This window comes from Oncorhynchus mykiss, chromosome 30 (genome assembly GCF_057628025.1).
Source record: "Oncorhynchus mykiss isolate SJ-2025 chromosome 30, ASM5762802v1, whole genome shotgun sequence".
NCBI classification, from domain to species: Eukaryota; Metazoa; Chordata; class Actinopteri; order Salmoniformes; family Salmonidae; genus Oncorhynchus; species Oncorhynchus mykiss.
Genome location: NC_143051.1, coordinates 38,539,419 through 38,561,031, shown reverse-complemented (window position 1 = coordinate 38,561,031; position 21,613 = coordinate 38,539,419). Strand labels below are relative to the sequence as shown.

The window sequence follows — 21,613 nt, the reverse complement described above, 5'->3', positions numbered from 1 at the left end:
TTTTTGGGGAAGAACATTGTTTGCGTCCATGAGCTAGCTAGCTTTTTTTTAATGACCAGTACTATAGGTGCAAGACAACTTTACCAGCATCATAGCATACATATCGATGAATCGTTGTGACATATGAAATACGAGTGATAGTGTAGTCAATGTGTACAAAAATTATGAACGTGTTAAATTATTTACGTGACGTGCAGTCATATCCAGGTCCTGATTGGTCAACAATCTTATTTGACACTCAAATAGTGTTATTTTACTTGTATCTTTTTTGACGCACAAAGATGCAAACGTTCCATAAAAATCCTGGTAAGAATGAAACAACTGAACAGCAAAGTAAGTGAAAGAAATAGGTTTTGATTATGTTTTACTGGTAATGGGGACATACTGTACATAAATGCCAACAAATAACTTGTTGGTCAGTGTGGTGTGTGTGTGTGTGTGTGTGTGTGTGTGTGTGTGTGTAACCTTTATTTAACTAGGCAAGTCTGTTAACAACAAATTCTTATTTACAAAGACGGCCCGGACAATGCTGGGCCAATTGTGCGCCGCCCTATGGGACTCCCAATCACGGCCGGATGTGATACAGCCTGGATTCGAACCAAGGACTGTAGTTACACCTCTTGCACTGAGATGCAGTGCCTTAGACCGCTGCGTCCGTGTGTGTGTTAACTATTTAACTGTAATCCTTAAAATCCCACCAAAAATGTTAAATATCGGTTATCGGTATCATTTTTTTTGTCAAGGAAAATATTGGATATCGGTATCGGCCAGAAATATCATATCAGTGCATAATCTCAACTCATGCTATGTATTCCAGAGCACTCGGGTCATGTGGACTCCACCGCTGAGGGAGAGCTTCTCCTATCCCTTCTTTGTCCTGCAGATGCTGCTGTGAACACGCATTCTCAGGTATTTTCAGTTCACATGCCATTGATCTTAACTATTTATAACCATGTTGGGCTTCACCACTCTTTTCAAAACCCTATTGATTTTTTATAGATAAATATTCAGTTAGATATATGTTCACTTAGATAAATGAACACGTCACTGATGATTAATGCAAATAATACTGTAGTCTTTGCACCATTTATTAGGCGTTCCAACCCTGGAGGAAGATCCCTAGTAATTCTTGGTGCTTTTGTTGTTCCTTCTTCCTTGGCCATTTGCCCAGTTTGTTTTGCTAACTCAGGTAAATAAATCCACACACTGAGGTCAAAACGCATACCTGGGATGTACCAGTCATTTTTCAAGATCCTGTTTATGTACTGAAGATCCTGTTTATGTACTGAAGATCCTGTTTATGTACTGATGATGTCTGTTTGCTTGTTATTTGACGGGCTATCTCCACTGCCAAGATGACGTCACTACTTGTTGTGCACCTGGTATTACTACTGAATTGATATTTAGACAGACTTGTCACAGGATTAAGAAACATACACAATTATCATAGTATTGGTCCAACATGAACATTTTTCATAAATTATGGTTTGATGATGGATCCATGTATTTTGATTTGCTCAAATTTTATTTATTTCTCTCTTTAGGCTTCACTTGCCATCTGCTTTATTATGTTGTTTGGGAATTTGGCACTTTGACATCCTTTTACACTTCTTCCCTGGTTGCTGGATGGGTGGGAAGACTAGGAAATAGACTGAAATGCCTGAATACCCAAGTGTCATTTTGTCACACTCATTCCTGTACGGTGGTGTTTTTTAGGCCATCATCGCACTGAGAGACGATGTCGCACGAGTCTGCAAACCTGGAATCGTCACAATTGCAGTTATTTAGGGTAAATTGGTGAAATTTACGTTCCTCGGAAATTGACATTTTTCTATGACCTTTTTCAAGAGAGATCTATTGAATTCCAATGGTATGATAGCATCACAAGGGTCTCAACTCTATACCCCCAATGTAACATCTGGTAAGATGCAATTACATACAGAGTATTGTGAAAGTATTCAGGCTCCTTTTCTTTTTCCAAATTTAGTTACATTACAGCCTTGTTTTAAAATCGATGAAATCATTTTTTTTTCTCATCAATCTAAACACAATACCCCATAATGACAAAGTGAAAACGGGTTCTTAGAAAGTTTAGCAAATTTATAAAGCCCCCAAAAATCGGAAATACCTTATTTACATACGTTTTCAGACCCTTTGCTATGAGACTAGAAATTTAGCTCAGGTGCATCCTGTTTCCATTGATCATTCTTGAGATGTTTCTACAACTTGATTGGAGTCCACCTGTGGTAAATTCAATTGATTGGACATGATTTGGAAAGGCACACACCTATATAAGGTCCCACAGTTGACAGTGCATGTTGTTATGTTTGTTCCTTATATAATGACAAACCAGGGCGTAGGTTTAACTACTTTTAATGAACATATACTTCAGCTAGAGAACTCCATGTTTAGCCATGCAAGGAATTCCTTAACCATCCGCATAGCCCGCTGGGTAACGTAGTCTAAATGTTATTAACACATAACAACACACATGTCAGAGCAAAAACCAAGCCATGAGGTCGAAGGAATTGTCCGTAGAGCTCCGAGACAGGATTGTGTCGAGGCACAGATCTGGAGATGGGTACCAAAAAATGTCTGCAGCATTGAAGGTCCCCAAGAACACAATGGCCCCCATCATTCTTAAATTGAAGAAGTTTGGAGCCACCAAGACTTTTCCTAGAGCTGGCCAGCTGGCCAAACAGCAATTTGGGGAGAAAGCCCTGATGGTCACTCTGACAGACCTCCAGAGTTCCTCTGTGGAGATGGGAGAGCCTTCCAGAAGGACAACCATCACTGCAGCACTCCACCAATCAGGCCTTTATGGTAGTGGCCAGACGGAAGCCACTCCTCAGTAAAAGGCACATCACAGACCGCTTGGAGTTTTCAAAAAGGCATCCAAAGGACTCTCAGACCACGAGAAACAAGATTTTCTGGTCTGATGAAACCAAGATTGAACTCTTTGGCCTGAATGCCAAGTGTCACGTTTGGATGAAACCTGGCACCATCGCCATGATGAAGCATGGTGATGGCAGCATCATGCTCTGGGGATATTTTTCAGTGGCAGGGACTGGGAGACTGGGACAACTTTGATTTGATTTGAGGGAGACATGGTGGAGTGGTAACGCACATGTAAGCAGTTGCTCCCAACGCCACTTGGGTACACTGCAGCATCCACCGAGAGGCTCTTGCTGCCAAGGCCTTTCAAGCCTGACATCTTGAAAGACGTTTTGGACACTACAGTGAAAATGGTTAACTTTGTTAAAGCAAGGCCCCTGAACTCTCGTGTATTTTCTGCATTATGCAATGATATGGGCAGCGACCATTACAACATACAGAAGTGCGCTGGTTATCAAGGGGCAAAGTATTGACACATTTTTTTGGAATAGAGAGACAAGCTTAAAGTTTTCTTTACTGACAATAATTTTCTCTTGTCTGACCGCTTGCATGATGACGAGTTTCTCACACGACTGGCCTATCTGGGTGATGTTTTTTCTCGTCTGAATGATCTGAATCTAGGATTACAGGGAATCCGCAACTATATTCAATGTGTGGGACAAAATTGAGGCTATGATTAACAAGTTAGAGCTCTTTTCTTTCTGCATTAACAAGGACAACACACAGGTCTTTCCATCATTGTATAATATTTTGTGTGCAAATGAACTCAAGCTTACGGACAATATCAATTGTGATATAGCAAAGTACCTGAGTGAGTTGGATGCGCAATTACGCAGGTACTTTCTCGAAGCGGACAACACAAACAACTGGATTCGTTATCCCTTTCATGCCCTGCCTCCAGTCCACTTACCGTTATCTGAACAAGAGAGCCTCATCGAAATTGCAACAAGCGGTTCTGTGAAAATGTAATTTAATCAGAAGCCACTGCCAGATTTCTGGATTGGGCTGCGACTCAGAATATCCTGCCTTGGCAAATCTCGCTGTTAAGACACTGCCCTTTGCAACCACGTACCTATGTGAGAGTGGATTCTCAGGCCCTCACTAGCATGAAAACCAAATACAGGCACAGACTGTGTGGGAAATGATTTAAGACAGACTCTCCAATACAACCCAACATTGTGCATCCTTTCAATCACTACCTTCTCATTAACCTGTGGTGAGTTATTCACAATGTTTGATGAACAAATAAGGTTTTATAGGTATGCTGGCTAAATAAAGAGCAAAATGATTGATTATTATTATTTGTGCCCTGGTCTTATAAGAGCTCTTTGTCTCTTCCCACGAGCCGGGTTGTGACAAAAACTCACACTCATTCTTATGTTTAATAAATGTATCGGATAGTGTATGTGTTGCAGGCTTACAATGATGGCAAAAAACAACATTTGAGAGTACGCTGACCCAGGTGCTAGAGGGGGTACGCAGCTGGAGGTTGAATGTTTGGGACTATAAAAAGTTTGGGAACCACTGGTCTAGAATGGCATTGAATGCTGTAGCGTTAAGATTTCCCTTCACTGGAACTAAGGGGCCTAGCCCAAACCATGAAAAACAGCCCCAGACCATTATTTCTCCTCCACCAAACCTTACAATTGGCACTATGCATTGGGGCAGTTATAACGTTCTCCTCTTTCGATTGCTCCAGTCCAATGGTGGCGAGCTTTACACCACTCCAGCCAATGCTTGGCATTGTGCATCGTGATCTTAGGCTTGTGTGCGGCTGCTCAGCCATGGAAACCCATTTCATGAAGCTCCCAACGAACAGTTCTTGTGCTGAGGCAGTTTGGAACTTGGTAGTGAGTGTTGCATCTAAGGACAGATTTTTACGCGCTGTACGCGTCAGCACTCATCTGTCCCATTCTGTGAGCGTGTGTGGTCTACCACTTCCTGGCTGAACTTTTGTTGCTCCTAGACGTTTCCACTTCACAATAACAGCACTTATAGTTGACTGGGGCAGCTCTAGCAGGGCAGAAATTTGACAAACTGACTTGTTGGAAAGGTGGCATCCTATGACAGTGCCACGTTGAAAGTCACTGAGCTCTTCATTAAGGCCATTCTACTGCCAATGTTTTTCTATGGAGATTGCATGTCTGTGCTGTAAATTTTTCACACCTGTCATCAACGGGTGTGGGTGAAATAGCCAAATCCACATACTGATGTATATGCTGTATAGTGTATATATTTACAAAAATTATACAGTATATGTGGTATTGGAAATTATGCAAACAATTACATTGATGGAAGCCACAATCGATCTGAAATATTCAAGCTGACCCACCCCCTAAAAATATATATACACAGTACCAGTCAAAAGTTTGGACACACCTACTCATTCAAGGTTTTTCTTTATTTTTCACTAATTTTCTACATTGTAGATTAATAGTGAAGACATCAAAACTATGAAATAACACATATGGAATCATGTAGTAACCAAAAAAGTGTTAAACAAATCAAAATATATTTTAGAGTCTTCAAAGTAGCCACCCTTTGCCTTGATGACAGCTTTGCACACTCTTGGCATTTTCTCAACCAGCTTTTCCAACAGTCTTGAATGAGTTCCCACATATGCTGAGCACTTGTTGGCTGCTTTTTCCACCACAGTGGAAAGGGTTTATTTGATCCCTTCGCCACTCTTGAAGTCACACTGCGAGTTTCGTCAGCATCACACGACAACGGAGAGCCCTCCGAGAGAGTTGGCAGGGTTTTGGGATTCACCATAGGTACTGTACACACACTGATGGTGTGCTTTGCACTTGGCTTAAATATGCAGAGAGGAACAATAGACATTTAATTTACTTTTAATTGCTTTCCATCAACACTTACAAAAAAAATTGTTTCCACCCTACATGTTCTTATCATATTCAACAACATATTGCAGGAGAATGTTCTGTGCTTGACTGAGGTCAGTGTAATACATGGTCCTAAAGAATACCCTGTTTCTATGGTACAGATCAGAGCCATATTATATTATTCATGGTAAAGATGATACAATACAGATGGAATCCGTTGCACTGCAATACCACTTGTGTTCTACAATGAATTGTACCTACTGCATACATATAGTATCACAAATACCAAAACAACATTTGTAATGACTTAAAATAGCCAACATTTGACCAGAATTGTGTTCAAACAAAATTGCAACAATGCACATTTACCTTTTTGTTAAAAGATAGGTATTTGGCGAAATGCATTAGATTTCTGTCATTTTCATTCGTGATATTGAAGTTACAATAATTTTGTGCACATTTGCTGATATTGCATGTAAAAAATTACAGTTCATACCATTCGTGAACAAACACCACGTCTGTGACATACAAACACATACAGTACATTATTGACAAATTAGTATGATGAAGTGTACTAATGAGTTCCTATTTGTCATGTAATACATCAGGTTAGTGGTCGGGTCGGGTTGAGGAGGACGTGACTTTCACAAAATCATTCAGAGCACTACCGCATTCATATTTCACTTCAGTTTCAACAGATATGATGAACAGCCTGTCGATATGCCGTCCTAGCTTGCTCGTCTCTCTTACGCATTTTGAGCCACGTGTGTGTGCACTACCTGAACATTAACACTATGTCTAACGTATGAATAAAAGACAAACAACGAGCATTCACAAGGCACGTCAGCTATTGTCTGTATAATCAGCCACACACTAATAGTCAACAGAGGAGACACACAACGTAGATGGGGTTTGACAAACTCCCGCTAGACAGCTCAATAGAAACATCACTCCAGACATTGTATTGTACTGAAAACTCATCTATTATTGCTAAAACAGGAGCACGTGTGCTAAGCAAATGAGAAATATATAATTGCATTTCACAGATCATTTTTGGAAATATCTTTCAGCATAAAAATGACATGTGCAATATTGAACTTACCTTTACGGTGTACATTGTGACACACAAGTACCAAAACTTGTACAGCATAAATGGTACAATATTGTGAGAATACAATTTGACTGCACAGAATAATGTTGTTCGTTGCTTTTAGAAGAAATCTAACGGCACATTGCTTTTTTGTTCACTTTCCTGTTTATCAAAAATAATTGTCCCAAGAATAATAAATCCAACAATAATACACAAAATAGGTTATAATATTGAAATACTGTGCGAATAGTGACAGACAAGCGATGAGTGTAAAGAACTTCCCACAATCAGAAATCATATTGATTTCAAAGTAGCAACTTTTTCTAGACATTTAAGCAAACAGTTCTGTGGGTCTTCAAAATCAATGGTTTTTAACTAAATTCAGGCCTGTGCACTAATTCCTACTGGCAAACAAATCTAAAGTGCTTATTGTAGTATTCATCCCATCACTTTCCTAACCTTAAATTAGTATTTCAGAAAATGTTCCATTGAAACATACAACAGAAAGCACACAATTCCACAGAAACAGCATAACAGTGACATATACTTACAACAACAACAACTATTCTCAGTTGGAACAACTTGATCTGAGCAGCAATACCAATACTGAGAATGCAACTTGCAGAGTGTATAGTACAGATACAGTACAGGGGCAGTGAAAAGATGTTGCCACTCCAACCGTTGTCAATGTTTCACAAGCGAGAAAGATTACGGGGTAAAGGCGTCTGAATGTCTACATTCTTCTTTTGGTTTGCAACAGTTTCGTTTTAGATTACCCGTGTTAAGTCAGGATGTTACCAGTTTGCACTGATGAAATCACAGAAATAACAACTTGAATCATCATGGCTTGACTGATGTGTTTTTGGAGCTGGTGTAGCTGGTTTGTGTATAGTACATTTTGGAAAGGAAATATATATTATTTAAAAAATGTAGACAGAGACCAGAATAGCTCACACATGACGTGTGCCAAAAAAAACAGGATGCAAATGTGAATCTCTTAATTGGTAATAAAATATAACTTAAAATGTACATGAGAAAATATACCTTATATAATACAATTAAGTACATTTATGCATACACAACAATTAAAGAAGATTCCGCATATGTGTGGCGGTGGTGGCCCCATCCTTTGGCATCTGTGGCAGTGAGTGGGAAATGATTGGTTGACATGGGGTTTCGACCCATTGGGTTTCGGTAGGCAGTGTGAGTCTGGTTCATTCATGTCCCGGCAATGTGCTCGCCACTGCCCGGGCAGTCAGTCCTCCTTAGCTACACTGGACCACTGGAGCTCAACTGTTGACTCAGCAGACCCACAGAGACCAGTCTGATTGCTCTGCTCAAGTCCTAGCTTGCTCACTGTACCAGGGTGGCCCTCTGTGGGGTTAGGGGGGGGGGGGGGGGTAGTACAAGGTCTCCTCGATCACAAGGCAGTCTCTAAGGCTGAACTCTCTCCTCCTGCCTCGGTAGTGTCCATGTTGACTCTAACACAGGCGACCTTCTCCTGGCTGCCAGGAGACAAGGGAGGGGAACAGATGGGAAGAGAAGCATCAATGGGCTGGTTGTGCTGGGCCAGGATATCAATGTGTCAAGGATGAGCAGGAAATGTGTTTCTGATGTAAGTGCAATGCTGTCTGGGAAAGTGTCAGACGGCAATGCTAAAATGAAACTCAAAGCTCATACCATGCTCTAAGAATATACGGTTGTTAAACACCCTAGACTTGAAGAGGGCGGGCTCATGTGTTAAATGATGTTGTCCTTAACCAATTGGGACGGAAGGATCAAATGTGGCAGCACCCAGTTAGATCCTCAGGACATGTAAGAACCTCAGGGCAAAGCCTCAACGCTTTGCTTTTATGTATTGTAGGCAAATATATCTGTAGGCAAATACAATATTCAGGAAAATAGAGTGTATTCTTGTTTTATGGAAATATCCACACACAATTCAGATCTCACAACTTACATGCAACTGAAAATTATGCAAGTTATGGCACAAGCAAAAGCAAGATCTTAATAGTCTCGTTACATACGAATGGATAGATTGTCCTTATCATACCTATTAGTTCACGTGCTAGTCACAGAATTAAGTCGATTATTTAGTTGTATTAGATTCATTACTGTCCATTAGAATAGTCACAGAATATAATAGAATTATATGATCTACAAGTGATCTTGTCTTAATGAGATTTCAGTAGACCTGAGGTGTGCCTGGAAAAAGGCTCCTCCATTTTCAGGACAAAGAGGGGTGACAGCTAAAGGCGAGTCGTCGTCGGCATAGCTACCTTTGGCTACGCTTCATAGATGGGCCGAAGTCGGCGCTCAACGCCACTGCTTTGCATGCCCCGCTTTTGGCCATTTCCTCAGAGATATTAACATTGCTGAGGTCACATGAGCTACGTGCAGCGAGGAAAACAGGACAGAACAAGGGAGGGGAGACAGACATGCATGCATATGGATAAGGTAAACAAACAAAAGATTGAAGCACACAGGGCTACTCGGCACCAGTTCTCGGTCAAAGCATTTCTCTGTCATTGTATCTTGCACTGAAAATATGTAACAATCGCTTTGGAGGCAATTGTGACTCTTGGGTGATGGTTGTCTGTGGTGAGTTCTCTATCATTAGTATTCATTAGTATTCACATGGTTTATGGTTTTAGAGCCTTTTTACCTTGCCATGATACGATGGAGCAGTATGTATCATCATAACACCCCACCCCCCCCCCCCCCCCCCCCCCAAAAAAAAAAAGAAAACACAAACGCAGCACACAGGGGAGTGTGTTTTCAATAAAAATGCATCATTTACAAGGTATAGTAAATAGCCAAGTTACGATTTTGGCCATGCGCTCACTGATGTTACTGTATATTACTGAGTAGGGTTAAAACTCAGCACGTGGGCTGGATGTATCAGACACCCACCCCTACCGCCTCTTCATCCACTGGGAGGGTACGAGCGATTATTCTGTACGATCTGTTCAAGATAAAACACGTTACCGAACTAACATCATCACGGTTACCTTTACGTTGCAATACCAAGAATGTAGAGATGTAGATTTTTCTTGTTGCTGTTGTTTTATACCCTAATAAAATGACGTCATCAAGTCATACAAAGATAAAGCCAAAGAAAAGTGTGCCCTTCATTTATCTATCCAGTGTAATGTTGTGTATTGTACTCCTGTTGTCTGGTGGGCGGCACTCACCTCCCTGAGAACGTTTTGACTGGGATCTTGAGCAGGTTCCCAGCGTCATAATGGACCTTCACAGCATTCACGCCCACCTGCTCTACGAGCAATAAAGCTTGGGCCTCCTGGGACCAAGGGGAGAATTACAATTGAGTGTACCCATGAGAGTGCAGTCTGAGCAGCTTTGCCCGATTCTAGTTTGATTTCTGTGGGGGAAAGTTGTGTTAGCGTGCTAGACAGTGAATGTTGTCGGGGGGAGCTAATGGCTTTAAAGTGCCACTGTGTGTTACCCGTTTCTCCCTCTCCTTCTTCTTCTTGTCATCCTCTTTCTTCTTCTTGCTCTCGGGCATCAAGTCGTCCAGATAGCTGAGCTCCCTCTTGGTAAAGAAAAAGTCGAGAAGCTTCCGAATGAAGACGAGGGCCAGCACCTTTAAGCAAAAACAGGATATTTTAAGAGGGGGAGAAAGGAAGCAAAAGAACTACACAGACCCATACACACGGTTTTAGATATTGTCATGTTTACAAACACCCTTGTTGGTAGACAAGATATCACATTTCTCCAGATTGTAAATGTGTAGAGTGATATTAACCATGGAGAGATAGATTGATGGCAGTACTACTATAGCACATTTCTCTCTATGGGTATTACCATCATGGGGAAAACGACAGCGGCTGCGGAGGCCTTGATGACCCAGAGCAGTATGAGGCAGGTGAGCTGCACCAGGGTGAAAACATGGACCTTCCACAGGGGAACGTAGCGCAGGTAGATCAGGTCAGGCTGGTGCTTGGCTGGCATACCAAACAACTTGATACGGTCAAAGAACTAAGAGAGGGAGAGGGAGAGAGAGAGAGAGATGTGAACATTGTCCTGAGCACCATTCATCATCTATTTCACATTTTTGTCAGGAAACACATTTGCAATGAAAGAGTTCAACTGCAATGACATGTTTTCTTGATCAAAGGGAGTTTAATTACAAAAAGAGTAAGCTCATCACTACAGACAAGGCATTGCATTACTGTCTAAAGATCCAAATCTCTGATCATATCTTCAACTAATCAGTGAATATAATCTCACCTGAATGCCTTTGAGTGAAGAGGCTCCCATGTAGAGGAAGACCCCGTACAGCACCGGCATAGGAATGAACTGGAGGTTGGGCGAGAAAAGTTGAACATACAGTATATAATAATAATCATAATGATTTCAAGCGCCTTTAAAAAAAATCATCCATGTCAACATTTCAACTGTAAGGTGAACACCTAAGAGTCAAACTGCTTAGCATTCACATTGCATTAGGGGTCCAGCGCCCATTGTCATACATTAATAATCCATCTTGTTTTTTTATAACACTTTTCTAAAACCCAAAGAGCTGTGACCTTGAGTGCGGAGGTCATGAAGACGGAGCAGCCCATGAGGACAAATATCATGAAGCCGGTGACCCTCTGCTCTCTGATGCCCAGGAACTTGGGCTGTTCTCCTGGCGCCGAGCAGCCCGACTCCACCTTTAGGTTTGATTCCATCACATTAGACGAATGTCGATTATACTCAAGAGAAAAAAAAGCCTAAATCACAACTAATCACTTACAACAGAGGTGTCAAACTTAATACCCGGAGGGCTGAATGTCTGCTGGTCTTTGTCATTTCCTGTCAATATGTTTAGTTAAGACCTAGACAACCAGGTGAGAGCAGTACCGAACTAATTGATGACCTTAATTGATCAACGAAGTACAAGGGAGGAGAAGACAATTTAAAAAACGCAGACACTCTGCCCTCCAGGAAGTGCGTTTTACACCGCTGACCTATAACGAATAAACAGCAGCAGGCTTGCCAACCTTGAGGCTGTTGACGTGGGAGATGGAGAGCACGGTGGCGGCTACGAACCAGGGCAGGCCCATGATGGAGCAAACCCCCAGCATTACCGCCACCACCAGCAGGTCCAGATGGTAGCCACAGCCTTTCTACATGACGGAGAAGAGAGGGTGGGGGGGGGGGGGAGAAGAGGATAAAAAAGTGATTATAGTAGTCGGGAGCACCAAATTGTACACAGTGAATATGCTTCATGAAAACACTAGCTACATTCAACCCGGTGAATGTTAATATAATGGACAGAACTAGGAGACAGAACATTGTAAGAAATGTGTCTGTTCCACCTCACCTTGACAGTGGAAATGGAGACTACGGACGTCTATGCCGTAAACCGGCGCTTGCTCACCTTGAGCTTGTGCTCCTTGCGGTTGATGATGACGGCGGTGATCTGCTGGTCCATGAAGATGAGGATGGTGCAGAGCAGAGCGGGCAGCGCCGACACCAGCAGGGTCCACCAGGGGTTGGTGCCCAGCGGGGAGATCAGCCAGCCGCGATGCTTGGAGGTAGGCTGTAGATCCAGAGCATAGAGTTAGCTTTTAAACTAGAATGCTAATAGCTGTCAGTCAGGCTATAGTGTTCGAGTTAAGTTTATTTGTCATATGCGCAGGAACACACGGTGTAAACAGTACAATGAAATGCTTGCAGGTTCCCCTCTCGACAATGCGACAACAATAAGAATAGATGAAGTAATGCAAATGTATAAAAAGAATAGAAGCTCAATAGAAGCTACAAAAACAATTGAATACAAATTTAGCAGAGATATAAATACAAGGAAGGCACATTACAATATTTACACGTGTGCCGGGGAAGGGAGATATGAAGTGTGTTGTGCAATATTAAACAGAAATCCAATAGCAGCAGTGGTGTGTGTGTGTGTGGCTTGAATGTGTGTGTGTGTGTGTGTGTTTGTATCTGCATATGTGTGGGCTTGTGTGAGTGAGTGAGTGAGTGAGTGACTTAGTGAGTGAGTGACTGAGTGAGTGCAGGTACGGAGAGTCAGTGTAAATGGTCAGTTCCAGTTCAAATGTGTGGTTTGTGGGTAAAAACTATCTCTGAGCCTAGTGGTCCAACACCCGATGCTCCGATACCGTCTGCCAGACGGTAGAGGAGTGAACGGTCCGTGGCTGGGTTGTGTGTGGTCCTTCGTGATGTTTTCCATTGTACATTACATTGTCCTGTGTACACTTGACTGTATCCTGTGTGACTTTGATAGATTTTTGGCTATAATGCTAAGGCTAGTAGCTAGCTATCGCATTTACACTAGATAGCCTGCCGTGGTGCTTGGAGGTGGGCTGCAGCAGGGCAGAGAGTTAGCTTCAACGCTAAGGCTGAAAGAAAGCCAACCCATTGCACTAGACAGATCTGAATAGGCCAGTGTCCACATTAGCTGACTACTATCACTTACTGCCTCGAGTATCAGCCCAGGATATATATATCATTGCTGTCATCAGCATCACATGACATGTTGACATTATCAGTATGCCCTATGGCAGGCAGTACAGCGTCTTCTGAATGCCTACACAGAAATACAATATCAAAAGAGTCCTACCTCAAAGCGGTCGGGTACGTTGAGTTTAGGAGAGGGGATGCCCATCAGATAGTCCACCAGCACCATGATCATAATGGTCAGAAACACGGCAAAGTCACTGATGGTGGAGCGCACCTGCACAACCCGTGATAAGGACATTGCACAAACATGGTCGTGTGTAAACAACAAAGCCATTATAATTCACTCAGTGGGAAACACCCACACACAGTAGCTAGCGGTGACGGCAAAGCGCGGGACACATTGTGTGGGAGGAAGGTGATGACCTTGAAATGAACTGTGAATGTTGTTGCAGCACAATGAAACTTTTAGAGGAACATGAACACGCCCACGCGGACACGTGCACGGACGCGCGCGCGCACACACACGCACACACACACACAAACACGCACACGCACAAACACGCACACACGGACACACACACACACACACACAAACAAACACACAATAGCTGTACGCTCTGATTGCAAGTGAATAACACACCTTTGTAGGGAAGTATCGCTCGGTCTTGATCTCCTTGAGGAAGGAGGAGAGGAAGAAGGTGGTGAAGAAGAGGATGATGGACCAGAAGAGGACATCTGGGATGTAGGGGCCGTGGTGACCACAGGCAGAACCAGCAAACTCTCCATGGAGCAGGTTACACATCTGGCAGAGAGAGTAAAAGGGTCAGAGAAATACAAAGGCTCAACAGATGTTTTTGCAGTGCGTGTGTTCCTTGTGTGTGTGTGTGTGTGTCCTCTGACTGACCGATACGTTAAGACTGTTCCAGGAGATAGTTTCTGGTGTGTGTCCTGTCTGGTTCCACGTCTGCAAGATCTCAGTGGAGGCATTGGCCGGTGGAGAACACTGACACCTTAGTCAAGAGAAGAAATCTTACACACTCCATGCCTCACACTCCCCACACAACCATAATTTCCCCTTTTCCATCTTTGGCGCGAGTCAGTGGTAATATCATCTAAAACACTGCAAAGGTACATTTCCTGAATAAAATGTGTGTTCGGTCAGCGATCAAAACATTTTTTTGTGTTTTTTTTAAGGCAACGGAAAAATGGCAGTGCCCACTTCCCGCAGCTTTTGCCATCCACCGAGGCTCCCTAACCCAGACTCACGAGTAGAGGGTAAGGTTGTCCAGCTCATTGTGCATGTTGACGGGGTAGTGTTCCCCCAGGTGGAAGAGCTTCTCCAGGGCCTCGTAGATGAAGATGATGCAGATGAGCGCGGCGAAGGCCTCCTCTGTGAAGCGGGTGATGTAACAGACCAGGGAACTAGCGTCTGTGGCCACCAGGACCAGGCAGAGGAAGGCCGTCCACAGGCCGATGCTGGTCCTCAGAGACAGGTAGGACAGGCCGTAGTCCCTGGGTAGGAGAGGAGAGGAGTTTGAGATTCAATAGCAGGGCTGTCAAATCATTAAACAATGTAGTCGAGTTAACTCGCAGGATTCTCTGCGATTAATCGCAAATTACGAATTTGCTCAAAGTGAGCTGCAAATTTAAGATTTTTCATATAAGAAAACATAACAAGAATATTGATGTCTTGATTTTATCTAAAGCAAAGGTTAGAAAAATTTGGTAAATTAAGAAAGCACACTTTATTTAACCTCAATATCAACTTTACAAAGCATTGTACTAGATTTTAGCTGTATTTATAATGCATTTTGGATGTTTTCAGTGTACTTTCACATTCATATCTTATTAGGTACTGCAAGCAGTAAGCTCAAAGCATAGGGGCTATGACAGTTGTAGGGGAGGAGCCATCACTCGGACCATGCCTTATGAAATGATTGAGGATTCATCAATGAACGACCTTGAACCTGTCCCGACTTCTTTCATAACTAGTTATGGCCCTGAGTTTTTCCTGACCATGTGACTTGACCAAGAAAAACTCCAGGCACTTGATTTACTGTGCATGTATACAGTACATAAAACTCAGGGAGTTACTGATCAGAAACAAATTAGAATCCCCAAATGGCAGGTGAGCTTGTACTTGCAGGTTGTTACCACCAGAGGGCCACAGTGCAAATGAAAGTGAAACCAGGATATGGTTTAGCACTCACTTGCAAAACTTGAAGAGGATCTTCTCGAAAACTAGGACAGGCCCCGTACTGCCCAGTATAGTGAGGGGCTGCCCCGCAAACAGAGAGAAGGCCACTCCTGTGAGGGATGCCCCAAACAGAGACTCTATGGCACTCTGTAGCAAAAGAAGAGAGGGAGGGGAAGAAGGAGTGAGAAGAGGAGGAGGTGGTAAATACATAAGAGGAAACCAGAGAGAGGGAGAGACTAAGGGGAATAAGGCAAAGCGGACAGAACACCCCACATAACATAGCACATCAGTTTAAAGCGACATTCCAGCTCAGGCTGCCTAGCATCAGACAGTGTAGACAAACTGCTTTACTCCTTCGGCCTGTCGGTACTTATATCCCTCCGCCACTGGCCTTCTAGTGAGTTTACTCAGACGCATCACACACCCCGGCACGCTGACGCTAGCTATGCCAACAGTCTCCCTCTGGAGTTACTGTAGTGTTTTTGTGTGTGTAGCTCATTGTCAGGATCAAAACATAGAGACAGTATATTGAGTAGCTCGCAGTGAGGAAGAGGGACACTGTCTAACCACATCCGATTTGCTTACAGTGATATGAATCCTATATGCTTTTAGTGATATTTGTATATAGTAATAAGCAAATAAGGTAAGACCTTTTGGTAAGACCTTTTGGTAAGACCTTTTGGTAAACGTATACATAATTAGTGCAAGGCTTACATTGACTTGTAGCCTGGTTAAACCAGTTCAACCAGGCAGCTGAGTGACTTGCATACATTAAGGGATACAGCACAGATGGAAGACAGACTGCTGTAATCGGAGTGACACTCATGGACAAGGACCCACTCACTATGTTGCCCTTAGTGGCCTCGCCCAGCAGCCCTCCGAAGGTGATGACAGGGGACATGCAGGCGCAGTAGAGGAACAGGATGGAGGCCAGACACTGCAGGTTCAACGAGTCCCGGATGTCGCTCCAGTAGAACGGGGCCTTCCGCTTTATATCCATCACCAGGCCTCCAAAGATCCTAGAGGAAGAGGAAAAACCACAACGCTTTACAGCGGGCTAATTAAAGTAGCAGCATTATACTCGCGTGGTGAAGTATCCCAGATGAATCCCAGATTACATCCGTAGACTTCTGGATTAGGTTTTTTGGACCATACAGGGGACCATACAACCCACTGGGGGCACACCTGTTGAGTCAACGTTTTCCACACCATTTCAATGGAATTACATTGAACCAACGTGGAATAGACGTTATTGACGTCTGTGCCCAGTGGGAACACATTATTGGACACCGAGATAACTATTTTGGGTCTATAGGGGTCCCAGAGATTTGTTAGGACCCACAGATAACTTACACCAAAACCTAGGTACTTTCTGATACTGTAACAGGAGAAACGGTTCAGTACTTTTCGGTTCTTCTGCCGAATGTGTCTCACGTCGTAACACTGACTGAGATGATCAAGTTTGTCTAGTAATATGTTGACTGGGCCAGCAGCCTAACATTTCAGCGCGTTTGGCGTTCCAGTTCGACAAATTATACTGACCAAAAATATAAAGGCAACATGCCACAATTTCTCATTTCTTACCGAGTTACAGTTCAATAAAGAAAATCAGTAAATTGAAATAATTTCATTAGACCCTAATCTATGGATTTCACATGACTGGGAATACAGATACGCATCTGTTGGTCACAGATACCTTGAAGAAAATGGGCCTCTGTCACGATTTCCGCCGAAGTCGGTCCCTCTCCTAGTTCGGGCGGCGTTCGGCGGTCGACATCACCGGCCTTCTAGCCATCACCGATCCACCTTTCATTTTCCATTGATTTGTCTGGTCTTCCCTCACACCTGGTTTTAATTCCATCAATTACATGTTGTGTATTTAACCCTCTGTTCCCCCCCATGTCCTTGTCCGTAATTGTTTCTTGTAGTGCTTGTGCACGTTGGTGAATACCGGGTGTTGTTTGACCCATTCATTGATTGTTCTGTTTACGGTGGTTTTTATGTTTATTATGTTGTAAATCAGTTTTCGCTCTCTTGCGCCTGACTTCTCTGCCGCCAGTACGCACCCCGTTACAGCCTCACAACGGGCCTCAGGACCTTGTTACGGTATATCTGTACATTGAAATTACCATCAATAAAATGCAATTGTGCATTTTATAGCTTATTGTGCATTTTATAACATAGCTTATGCCTGCACATACCATGGAACATTTCTGGTATCTTTTGATTCAGCTCAGTACACTGAACAAAAATATAAAAGCTACATGTAAAGTGTTGGTCCCATGTTTCATGAGCTGAAATAAATGATAGAAGAAATGTTCCATACGTACAAAAAGCTTGTATCTCTCAAATTGTCCACAAAGTTGTTTAAATCCCTGTAAGTGAGAAATGTATCCTTTTCCAAGATAAATAAATCAAATCAAATTGTATTGGTCACATACACGGATGATATTGCGGGTGTAGCGAAATGCTTGTGTTTCTAGCTCCAACAGTGCAGTAGTATCTAACAATTCACAACAATACACACAAATCTAAAAGTAAAAGAATGGAATTAAGAAATATATAAATATTAGATTGAGCAATGTCGGAGTGGCATTGACTAAAATACAGTAGAATAGAATACAGTATATACATATGAGATGAGTAAAGCAGTATGTAAACATTATTTAAACATTGTTAACTTCTTTGGGACGGGGGGGCAGTATTGAGTAGCTTGGATAATAAGGTTCCCAGAGTAAACTGCCTGCTACTCAGGCCCAAAAGCTAGAATATGCATATAACACTCTGACGTTTCTAAAACTGTTTGAATGATGTCTGTGAGTATAACAGAAGTCATATGGCAGGCAAAAACCCGAGGATAAATCCAACCAGGAAGTGGGAAATCTGAGATTTGTAGTTTTTCAAGTCATTGCCTATCGAATATACAGTGTCTATGGGGTCATATTACACTTCATAAGGCTTCCACTATATGTCAACAGTCTTTAGAACCTTGTTTCAGGCTTCTACTGTGAAGGGGGAGAGAATAAGAGCTGTTTGAGTCAGGTGTCTGGCAGAATGCCATGAGCCAAATCATGCGCGTGGCCGTGACAGGCGTTCCTTTTCATTTCTAAAGACAAAGGAATTGTCCGGTTGAAACATTATTGAAGATTTATGATAAAAACATCCTAAAGATTGATTCTATACATCGTTTGACATGTTTCTACGACCTGTAATATAACTTTTTGGACTTTCCGTCTGAGCTAAGCGATCGCGCATTGAGCATTTCGATTATTGGGCTAAACAAAAAGGAGGTATTTGGACATAAATGATGGACTTTATCGAACAAAACACACATTTATTGTGGAACTGGGATTCCTGGGAGTGCATTCTGATGAAGATCATCAAAGGCATGTGAATATTTATAACGCTATTTCTGACTTTTGTGACACCTCTCCTTCTTTGGAAAATGGCTATGTTTTTCTGTGGCTGGGTGCTGACCTAACATGATCGCAAGGTGTGCTTTCGCCGTAAAGCCTTTTTGAAATCTGACACAGCGGTTGCATTAAGGAGAAGTTTATCTATAATTCCATGCATAACACATGTATCTTTTACCAATGTTTATTATGAGTATTTCTACAATTTGATGTGGCTCTCTGCACTTTCACTGGATGTTTGTTTGAGACAATGCATTTCTGAACATAACACACCAATTTCAAATTAGGTTTTTGGACATAAAGATGAACTTTATCGAACAAAACACACATGTATTGTGTAACATGAAGTCCTGTGAGTGCCATCTGATGAAGATCATAAAATGTCAGACTTTTGTGACACCACTCCTTCTTTGAAAAATGGCTGTATGTTTTTTGTGACTAGGTGCTGACCTAACATAATCGTTAAGTGTGCTTTCACCATAAAGCCTATTTGAAATCGAACACTGTGGCTGGATTTACAATAAGTTTATCTTTAAAGTGGTGTATAATACTTGTATGTTTGAGGAATTTTAATTATGGGATTTCTGTTGTTTTGAATTTGGCGCCCTGCAATTTCACAGGCTGTTGGCGAGGTGAGACGGTAGCGTCCCACATATCCCAGAGAAGTTAAAGTGACTAGTGTTCCATTATTAAAGTGGACAGTGATTCCAAGTCGATGTATATAGGGCAGCAGCCTCCAAGGTGCAGGGTTTCATAACCAGGTGGAAGCTGGCTAGTGATGGCTATATAACAAGGTCTGATGGCCTTGAGATAGAAGCTGTTTTTCAGTCTCTCGGTCCCTGCTTTGATGCACCTGTACTAACCTCGCCTTCTGGATGATAGCGGGGTGAACAGGCCGTGGCTCGGGTGGTTGATGTCCTTGATGATCTTTTTGGCCTTCCTGTGACAATGGGTGGTGTAGTTGTCCTGGAGGATGGGTAGTTTGCCCCCGGTGATGTATTGGGCAAACCACACCACCCTTTGGAGAGCCCTGCGGTTGCGGGTGGTGCAGTTGCCATGCCAGGCGGTGATACAGCCCGATAGGGTGCTCTCAATTGTGGCAAATTTTGTGCCAAATTTGTTTGTGCCAAATTTCTTCAGCCTCCTGAGGTTGAAGAGGCGCTGTTGCCACTGTCTGTGTGGCTGGACCATTTCAGATCGTCATGTGCGCTGAGGAACTTGAAGCTTTCCATCTCCTCCACTGCGGTCCCGTCGATGTGGATAGGGGGCGTGCTCCCTCTGCTGTTTCCTGAAGTCCACGATCAGCTCCTTTCTTTTGTTGACAATGAGTGGGAGTTTATTTTCCTGTCACCACTCTCCCAGGGCCCTCACCTCCTCCCTGTAGGCCGTCTCGTCGTTGTTGGTAATCAGGCCTACTACTGTTGTGTCATCTGCAAACTTGATGATTGAGTTGGAGGCGTGCATGGCTACGCAGTCATGGGTGAACAGGGAGTACAGGAGGGGGCTGAGCACACACCCTTGTGGGGCCCCTGTGTGTAGGATCAGCAAAGTGGAGGTGTTGTTTCCTACCTTCACCACCTGGGGGTGGCCCGTCACGAAGAACATGACCCAGTTGCACAGGGCGGGGTTCAGACCCAGGGCCTCGAACTTAATGATGAGCTTGGAGGGTACTATGGTGTTGAATGCTGAGCTACAGTCAATGAACAGCATTCTTACATAGGTATTCCTTTTGTCCAGATGGGATAGGACAGTGTGCAGTGCGATGGCGATTGCATCGTCTGTGGATTGGGGCAGTAAGCAAATCCATCCACCTGACAGGTGTGGCATATCAAGAAGCTCATTAAACAGCATGATCATTACACAGGTGCACCTTGTGCTGGGGACAATAAAAGGCCACTCTAAAATGTGCAGTTTAGTCACACAACACAATGCCACAGATTTCTCAACCGCAGACCACGTGTATGGCGTCGTGTGGGCACATGGTTTGCTGATGTCAACGTTGCGAATAGAGTGAGGTGGGTATAAAATCTTTGAAACTGTTGCTTTTATATTTTTGTTCAGTATAATTTGACCCAATATTATGACCATGGATGAGTAAATTTACCCTGATATGTATCAAATTACATTTTAAAACAGTTAGTAGCTTTAATTGTAAAATGTTTATATGCTCATGTATGGTTTTGCAGAAAGTCCACAACTACAGCGAGTCAGCCTACCATTACATCTGTGCTAGAAGTTAGAACTTCCTTCACACAAAGTACGACAAAAACTCAAAAGATGCCCAAAGGTTATTCTGTGACTTTAGCTAATACACTTTTTTTGCCTTGGTATCGAGTATTGATATTGAGTATTATGATACTAAACCTGGTATCGAAGTCAAAATTCTGGTATCGTGACAACACTACCATCAATAGGGTCTGCCAGAAAATAAATTTGGAACCCCCAAATGTGGTACACATTTTTGGACACTTCCTACAATACATTTTAGAGATCTTTGGTTAATTGGTCATTTCCTAACTGTGATGCTTAGAGCTAGGTTCCTTGCTGAGGGGAACCCTGTTAGTTTCCCACTGGGGTTGGACACACTCCTGCTCTCTGACCCAGATACCACTCAACCCATTCACACCCAGGTTCCTACCTCACACACACACTCAGCTAACTTACACAAACACACTCAACCCACCACTCTTAGGTCTAAGTCACCACCCCTTTGTGTGTTCAGGGACTGCATAACACCCCGTAAAGA

General features: G+C 42.9%; 1 protein-coding gene across 13 annotated transcripts in view; it reads right to left on the bottom strand.

The window, feature by feature from the left end:
• Positions 1-5,277: 5,277 nt before the first annotated feature.
• LOC110513167 (sodium bicarbonate cotransporter 3) overlaps positions 5,278-21,613 on the bottom strand; it is a 74,912-nt gene continuing 58,576 nt past the window's right edge. For 6 of the 13 annotated variants that reach the window (XM_036970626.2, XM_036970627.2, XM_090228224.1 and 3 more), the window contains 15 exons: positions 16,299-16,473; positions 15,468-15,601; positions 14,524-14,769; positions 14,162-14,267; positions 13,898-14,059; positions 13,418-13,531; positions 12,215-12,376; positions 11,835-11,960; positions 11,379-11,504; positions 11,080-11,148; positions 10,654-10,827; positions 10,295-10,432; positions 10,023-10,129; positions 9,108-9,218; positions 5,278-8,333 (listed from right to left, as the gene is read on the bottom strand). In XM_036970626.2, coding sequence (XP_036826521.1) covers positions 8,249-8,333; positions 9,108-9,218; positions 10,023-10,129; positions 10,295-10,432; positions 10,654-10,827; positions 11,080-11,148; positions 11,379-11,504; positions 11,835-11,960; positions 12,215-12,376; positions 13,418-13,531; positions 13,898-14,059; positions 14,162-14,267; positions 14,524-14,769; positions 15,468-15,601; positions 16,299-16,473 — 2,035 coding nt within the window. In that variant the 3' untranslated portion in view covers positions 5,278-8,248. Of the gene's footprint in view, positions 8,334-9,107; positions 9,219-10,022; positions 10,211-10,294; positions 10,433-10,653; positions 10,828-11,079; positions 11,149-11,378; positions 11,505-11,834; positions 11,961-12,214; positions 12,377-13,417; positions 13,532-13,897; positions 14,060-14,161; positions 14,268-14,523; positions 14,770-15,467; positions 15,602-16,298; positions 16,474-21,613 lie in introns of all 13 variants that reach the window. The other 7 variants (XM_090228221.1, XM_090228223.1, XM_090228222.1 and 4 more) reach the window with 4 other exon arrangements.